Source organism: Schistocerca serialis, chromosome 9, assembly GCF_023864345.2.
Source record: "Schistocerca serialis cubense isolate TAMUIC-IGC-003099 chromosome 9, iqSchSeri2.2, whole genome shotgun sequence".
NCBI classification, from domain to species: Eukaryota; Metazoa; Arthropoda; class Insecta; order Orthoptera; family Acrididae; genus Schistocerca; species Schistocerca serialis.
The window spans coordinates 541,836,737-541,845,336 of NC_064646.1; the positions used below are offsets into that span (position 1 = coordinate 541,836,737).

Below are 8,600 nucleotides of genomic sequence, written 5' to 3' on the forward strand. Positions count from 1 at the left end.
AAAATTCACAAAGACAAAAAGGAGCCACAATTGCACTTTGTGTGCCAGTTACTTTCCAATACATTGCCACCAGCTGATCTTATTTAAGAATACTCAACTTTCGTAGCCATACTTACAGCACATCCTTTGCTTCCTGACCTAAATCCAAGTTAACTACCAGCCCCCCTCCCCCCCCCCCCGCCCCCACACACACACATGCCACTCCCCCACCCCTCTCCCCTCCCCCCCCCCCCCCCCGCCAATCAGCTACTTGTGTGCTGTTATCTTACGTCACACCCTAGTCTATGAGTGCCCAGCTGTCTGTCGCCTGACCCCTCTACCTGCACCCCTAGCTAGCCCACAGATGGCTCCCCACTCTCCCACAAGCCACTAAATGCTTCCCTCCAAACCCCTTCCATCTCTCTCCATCCCTCACATTGCCTCAACCCACCCCATCCTACCCCACTCTAAAGCCCCACCTCACTACAGAACACTCACAATGGGCCAGTAAAGAGCTGGCAGTTGAGCGACCACAACATAAGGAGACATGCATGCACATGTGTGTGTGTGTGTGTGTGTGTGTGTGTGTGTGTGTGTGTGTGTGTGCGCGCGCGCGCGCATGTTTTCCCTACAGCTAGAAAAAGAAAGTGCATTCTGGAAGCTCGCCAAGCAACGTACCTTTTAGTTTGGAAGGTAGAAGACGAGGTACTGGTGGAAGTAAAGCTGTGAGGACGGGTCGTGAGTCGTGCATGGATGGCTCAGATGGAAGAGCACTTGCCCACGAAAGGCAAAGGTCCCAAGTTTGACTCTTAGTCCGGCACACACTTTTAATCTGCCAGGAAGTTTCATATCAGTGCACACTCCACTGCACAGTGAAAATCTCATTCTACATACCTTTTGTTCGTGTGCCTATCGATGAGACAGTGCTTCTGCCTTTTGGTGAGCCATCTGCTTTATTCCTAAATAATTCGTAATTTTCAACAGAAACTTTCCGTACGTTATTATTGCATCCTACATTACAATATGCAATTTCCACAATATGTGGTTATCTGTGAATATAATGGGGGTAACAAGTGTAGGAGACCAAAAACTGACTGCAGTAGGCAAGTTCAAGTTTTTGTACGCTGCAGTAGTTACGCAGAGGTGAAGAGGGTCACACAGGATAGGCTAGCATGGGCAACTCCATGAAACCAATCTTCAGATGGAAGATCAAAACAATAAAAACATTTGATTCAGCATACACCAGACTCCAAACAGCGTACACAACCTGTATGCTCAGAAACACAGAAAATCATATTGGTTCCATCAGCAGGAAACTTCAGCCCGTAATTGTTATGGAACACTGCGGCGATTTTGTTCATTAATAAAAACCAAAACTGGGGAGTAATAAGAGAGTATTGTTGTAACTTCTTATCAACCTCGTGACCAAAATACATATTAAGAAGACTGGTAAATTGTTATTTTAAAGGGGTCACTCCAAAGCGCCACGAAAGTATTTGAGCAATGTATAAAATTAGAGAATCGGTGCACAATATTGAAAGCCTATCTACATTATCTATATCTGCATGACTAGTCTGTAATTCACAATTAAATGCTGGCAGAGGGTTCAGAGAACCACCCTCAACCTATTTATCTACCATTACACTCCTCTACAGCATTTGCGGAAAAACAAACACTTCAATATTTCCGTACAAGCTCTCATTTCTCTTATTTTATTACAATGATCATTTTTCCCTATGTAAGAGGGCTCTAACAAAATATTTTCACATTCGGAGGAGAAAGTTGATGATTGAAATTTTAAGAACCTGCTCCAGCAAAATGCTTTTGCTTTAATGACTGCCACCCCAATTCACATGTGATATCTGTGGCATGCACTTTCCTGTTTCCCAATAATACAAAATGAGCTGCCTTTCTTTGAACTTTTAAATGATGTCCTCTGTCAGTCCTATCTGGTACGGATCCCACACCATGCAGAATACTCCAAAAGCGGACAGACAGGTATAGTTGTAGATAGTCTCTTTAGTAATCCTAATCTTCTAAATGTTTTACTATTAAATCACAGTCTTTTGTTTGCTTTCCCACCGCATTATCTATGTGAGCATTCCAATTTAAGTTATTTGTAAATGTAATTCCTAAGTATTCAGTAGACTTCACAGCCTTTAGATCTGTGTGAATTATCATGTAAACAAAATTTAGTAGATGCCTTTTACTACTCATGCAGAAGACATAACAATTTTTATTATTTAAGGTCAGTTACCACTTTTTGCATCATATGGATAGGTAGCCTAAATCATTTTGCAGTTCATTTTGATCATCTGATCACTTTAAAAGACAGTAAATGATTTGCAAGACTGTAAATGATAGCATCATCTAAGAGGACTGCTCAGATTCTCTCTTAAATTGTTAATGTAGATCGGCAACAGCAGGTGGTCTATAACACTTCCTTGAGGAATGTCAGATATCACTTCTCTTTTACTTGACGATTTTCCATCAATTACTATGAACTGTGACCTTTCTGACAGGAAACCACACATCCAGTTGTACAACTCAGACAATACTCCATAGGCACACAATATGATTAGAAAATGCTTGTGGGGAACTGTTTCAAAAAGTCTTCTGGAAATCTACAAATATGGAATCAATTTGAGATCCCCAGTCAACAGCACTTATTACTTTGTGTGACTAAAGAGCTAGCTGTGTTTTAAAAGGTCAATATTTCTGACTCTATCTTGGCTATTTATCAATGAATCATTATCTTTGAGATAATTCATAATATTCAAACACAATTTATGTTCCAAAATCCTAATGCAAATCAACATTAGTGATATGAGTCTGTTATTTAGTAGATTACTCCTCTTTTCTTTCTTGAGCATTGGTGTGACCTGAGCAACTTTTCAGTCTCTAGGTATGGATCTTTATCAAATGAGCAGCTATATATGATTTCTAATGGAGCTATTGTATCAACATTCTCTGAAAGAAACATAAATGGTTTATGACACTGAGGAGAGCTACTACTAAGTTACTCACAGTTGCAGTTGTTCTTGATTTGAATACTGCAATATTTACTTTGTTGTCTTTGGTGAAGAAATTTCAGAAATCCGTGTTTAGTAACCCTGCTTTAGTAGCACTGTCATCAGTAACATTACCACAGCTATTGCGCAGTGAAGGTATTGGTTGTGTCTTGCCATTGGTGTACTATACATGCAACCAGAACCTCTTTGGATTTTCTTCCAGATTTCAAAACGAAGTTTCACTATGGGAACTATTAAAGACATCTTGCACTGAAACCCACCCTAAGTTTCGAGCTTCAGTAAAACATTGCTAATCTTGGAGATTTTGCATTCTTTTAAATTTTGACATGCTTTTTTTCATTGCTTCTGCAGCTGAGTTTTGACATATTTTGTGCACCACCCTTTTAATTTATTTGGTATCCTTTCAATTTATTTGGTATATATCTCTTAATTGATGTCGATACTATTTCTCTGAATTCAAACCATCTCTGGTCTACACTTACATAGTCAGACTTGAAGGAGTAGAGACTTAGTAGAAACCATCTCCTTTGAAGGCATCAAGTTAATTTTTATCTGCTTTCTCATTAAATGCCCTATTGTGTAGGGCTAAAAATTAATAGGGGTTAAGGCAAACAGAATGTGCAAAGTAAGTGGAAATTACTTGTCTCTTCCCCGATTACATTGCAATAGAAGATACTACAAGATGTTGACAGATGCCATATCTCGGTAGCTTTATATGTAATAATGAGGTCACAGATACAGAAATCACCAGCAGAACTGGAAAATCAGTCCATATGGCAATTAGGTCTGTAATATGTCAACAAAGCTTTGACTGTACTCCTTTATCGTTTATATGTGTGAGACTTGGAAAATGTCAGTAAAATCAGCACACAGTCTCCATATTTTTCACCAACAATGCTAGAGATGAATTCTGAAGATGTTAACCCAACCAAGTTACAAACGATGAAGTGCTGAGAATACGAGGTCTACACAGCCTGCACAAAATTATTGTTGAAAGAAGACTGAAGATTGCAGGTTATGTTCTACGCATGTAAGGTGGAAGAATCCCAAAATCACCACTGTTGTTGAAATCAATGGACAGATACAGATGTACAGGAAGACCTTTTAACACCTGGAACTTTTGCAATGAATCTTCAATGCATGGACACAAACTTGGAGGAAGGTGAGAACTTGGCAGCTGATCGAGTGAACTAGTGGAAACCAATTCCTTGTATGGTACACAGTAAATCTGAGTAAGTTAGTAAGTAAGTAAGTAAGTAAGTAAGTAAAGTAAGTACAACTGGGGATTTTGCAAAACTGTTGGATGATCGATATTATTGTCTAGATTCGACACTGTTGGACTTCTACCTTTTCCTTGATGTGTATTCTTCAAATTGTGAGTTTTATGAGAAAGCTGATAGGTACTTACCAATCAACCTTCCCTCACACGAACTGACATTGTCTCTTTATAAATTCTACTGTGCTAACAATTATCTACTGAGATTCCTCGACTAGGTCTCCGCAGCTCAAATGAGCCAGTTTCTTTTAAATTTCTGTCTTTGGCTATAATTGTCTTCCAAGTATGGTGACACAACATCCTGTCATGAAACTTTTGCCTTTACACTTGTTTACTTTTCTGGACACTGCCTTTTTCTGCACTGTGCACCAAATACACTATGTGAGTAACGCCCAATCTCCAACAACCAATCGTGAACTGTAAACAGTTGTACACTCTACCAGGGCACATAACAAACAATTAACATTTGTGTTTTAGTGTTCTAAGCTGTGAGGTCATCAGCGGACAAATAATTTAGTACCTATTCCTGGACAGCCGGAGTGGCCGTGCAGTTCTAGGCGCTACAGTCTGGAGCCGAGTGACCGCTACGCTCGCAGGTTCGAATCCTGCCTCGGGCATGGATGTGTGTGATGTCCTTAGGTTAGTTAGGTTTAATTAGTTCTAAGTTCTAGGTGACTGATGACCTCAAAGTTAAGTTGCATAGTGCTCAGAGCAATTTGAACCTATTCCTGACGTGCTGTTGTTTGGAACAACAACTGACATGATCCAAAATATTACTTTCTTTTATTATAGCTTCACTTTTATTTTGTCTAATGATTACTAATTTCAGTATCAAATTCCATCATCAAGCCACTATATGATCAGAAAGCATCGTGTATCATTAAAATATTGTTTAATAAACAGATTACCATTATATCATCATTCCTTAAAGTAATGTCCAAAGTGGAAGGACAGATGATTAATTTTGAGTATATACAAAAATCAGAGTACTGAACCGGATATGAAAGAAGGAAAACCAGAAGGGCAGTGAGAGAAGGGTGCCTTCTATCACCTTACTTCCTTAATATGTTCATCAAGGAAGTGATAACAACAACAAAGAAAAGATGACAAGAATCAAAAGGTAATTTCTGGAATACTCCAAGGAAATGTGATAGGACCATTACATTTACAATGTATATAAATGATCCAGTAGAAAGTGTCAGAGGCTCCTTAATATCGTTCACAGGTATTACACTTGTCCATAAGAAAGTATCAACAACAGAAGACAGTATCAATTTGCACAATGACCTGCAGAGGATTGGTGAATGATGCAGGCTCTGGCAGTTGACCCTGCACATAAATAAATGTAACACACACACACACACACACACACACACACACACACACACACACACACAGGAAAAGAAATCCAAAATCCAATACTGTACAACTACACTATTAATGACAAATTGCTGGAAACAGAATCTACCGTAAAATATCTAGAAGTAACTATCCAGAGCAACCTTAAAGTGGAATGACCACACAAAACAGCAATAGAAAAGCAGATGCCAGACTAACATCCACAGGAAGAATCTTAAGTGAATGTAAATTACCCCTGTGTCCTTACCCAGTACGACTGACAGAAGAGAGAAAGAAGATCCAATGAAGTGCGGAGTGTTTTGTCACAGGATCATTTAGTCACTGTGAGATCATTACAGAGATGCTCAGCAACTCCAGTGGTAGATGCCATAAGAGAGCAGTTGTGCATCACGGAAAGATTTACTACCAACGTTTCGAGAGAGTAGTTTCCGAGAAGAGTCTGACAACATAATAGTTTCTCTCATATACAATTCACGAAATGATCACGAGAAGGAAATTTGAGAAGTTAGAGATAATACAGAAGCGTACTGACAGTCATTCTTCCGAAGCACTGTTCACAAATGGAACAAGGCAGAGGGGATCAGTTGGTAGCATGAGACGTACCCCCTGCCACACACAGTTAGGTGGTTTTTGGAGCATGATGTCGATATGGAGACTTAATTGCATGCATATACACTGCAGATTGATGACATCGCAATAGTAAATCAGAGTAGGAACTAAATAAAATGTTTCAGGCCTTAAATCAAGAAATGGTAAAACTAAAGCTAAAAATGAATACAAAGAAGACAAAAGTTATGGCTACAGACAAGAAAGGAGGTGGAGGTAGGACTGACACAAGAACAGGCAATGAGCAACTCAAGAAAGGAACTGAAATTCACTATCTCAGTAGCATTTTGCAAGAAAACAACCAATATTTCAAGGCATTCAAGAAAAGAATAGCACAGGTGAAGAGTTCCTTCCAAAATAAGAAGAAGCTGCAACTGAATAAACATATCAGCTCCCACATTAAGAAAATATTTGTAAAGACCTTTGTGTGGAGTGTTCTGACACACAGATGCAAAATCTGTACATTAGAAAAGCCAAAGGAAGCTCACCTCAAACCTGTTGAAATGTGGTTCTGGAGGAGAAGTACAAGAACTAGCTGCATTGACAGAAAAATTAAAGGAAATAGGAGAGAAGAAAGAACCACTGAAAGTTATAGGCCAGAGCAAAGCAAAATACACTGGACACTTAACTGGAGATGATAATCTTTTAAAAAACATTTCTGAAGGCAAGATCGTAGGTAAGAAAACAAGGGGATGACTGAGAACATCCTACTTAAACAATATGATCAATGAATGGGATTTTCTTCACACATGGAGATGAAGACAACTGCTGAAGAGAGGAAGCTGTGGCTGCAGAGACAAGGTTTAACCTTTTGGAAGAGTAAGGACAAACTAATACAAAATATGATTCTGCATGGCAGCTACATGTGGAATAAATGACAACTTCTTGTGTGCATTCATCAAGTCACTTACCCCAGTAGGTGTCTTATCTACTAAAAGTAAAGGTCACTGTTGTGCTTTCAATAGATGTGAACTGCACCCTGAAAATGGTATGTCTAGTTTGCAGTTGTACAGAAGCTTTTTATTTTGCAAAATGGTTCAAATGGCTCTAAGCACTATGGGACTTAACATCTGAGGTCATCAGTCCCCCAGACTTAGAACTACTTAAACCTAACTAACCTAAGGACATCTCTGCCTGAGGCAGGATTCGAACCCGCGACCATAGCAGCAGCACGGTTCCGGATTGAAGTGCCTAGAACCGCTCGGCCACAGTGGTCAGCTTTTATTTTGCAAAGAAATTTTTGATAATAAGATGAACTGATGCCGGTACTCACTACTGAAACCAGTAGTACTTAGACACAACAAAAGTGTGACTACAGAATTAAGAATAATTTTTCCAAACAATTGAGTATTTTTTTCAAAACAACACCACAATAGAGGAAACTTACTTTAAACTAAAGACACAAAAGAAAAAAAGAGAAACTATAAAGATCTTGAGTCTCATAAGACTCTCTTTGGAGGAAAATATAAGATATTTAATTGGTAAACTTGCAAGGCATACTTTTTATGTTGTATAAACTACGAAACTGTAAGCATCGTCAGCTAAAATTTACTTCTTCTGTCTTAATATACCTTCCTTCACTTACAGCTGCAGTGTGGAGACAGGGGTGAGGGTGGGAGCAGGGATGGGGGCGAGGGTGAGGGCGTACTGCTTTAAAATGGTGATTCTTGTATTGATATTCTTAACAACAGATTTATATCTTTTGCTTATGAAAGTCTGCATGCGATGACAGCTGCACTAGTAATACCTTCACAGGGTCGTATTCAAGTTGCAAGGCTAGATCTATGCCAGCCATGACACGCTCCCAGCCTTTCCTCCTCGTGATCTGGTTGTAGCGTTGGGACTGCAGGGTGTCTAAGCTGATGTTCAGACCGTCAAGCCCTGCCCTCTGCAAGGCAACCAGCTGTCTTGTCAATATGAGGCCATCGGTTGTCATTAAGACACTTTCGAGATCTTTTATTTTCTTCAAGGCACCTGTGAAACAGCAAATTATTCTAAACAAACTGAAACAAATAATTTGTAACATTGCTGTTGCATATGAAACAAAACTCCAGTTGATAAATTGAAAATACAAATTCCTTAAAAGTTAACTGTACATTTGCCCTAATACAAAGAGATAAGAAGGGTTAATAAACTGAATTGAAGAATGCAAGTTAAGATAGCAATGAAAAAATAATTAGAGGCATAAGATCACCTACTGCAACAGGGAAATGGGAATCAATATGAACCATTACCCAGCTACTGTCAACTGATTCCATGTCTCCATGCACACTGTATAAACCACTGTGGGTTTGTCCGACACAGTACATTGTTGTACCACCTATTATGGTTTTTCCCCATTCAATGCT

General features: G+C 39.2%; 1 protein-coding gene across 1 annotated transcript in view; it reads right to left on the minus strand.

The window, feature by feature from the left end:
* LOC126418821 (molybdenum cofactor biosynthesis protein 1-like) overlaps positions 1–8,195 on the minus strand; it is a 117,922-nt gene extending 109,727 nt beyond the window's left edge. The window contains exon 1 of the mRNA XM_050085765.1: positions 8,000–8,195. Coding sequence (XP_049941722.1) covers positions 8,000–8,188 — 189 coding nt within the window. The 5' untranslated portion in view covers positions 8,189–8,195. The remainder of the gene's footprint in view (positions 1–7,999) is intronic.
* Between the last annotated feature and the right edge of the window lie 405 nt (positions 8,196–8,600).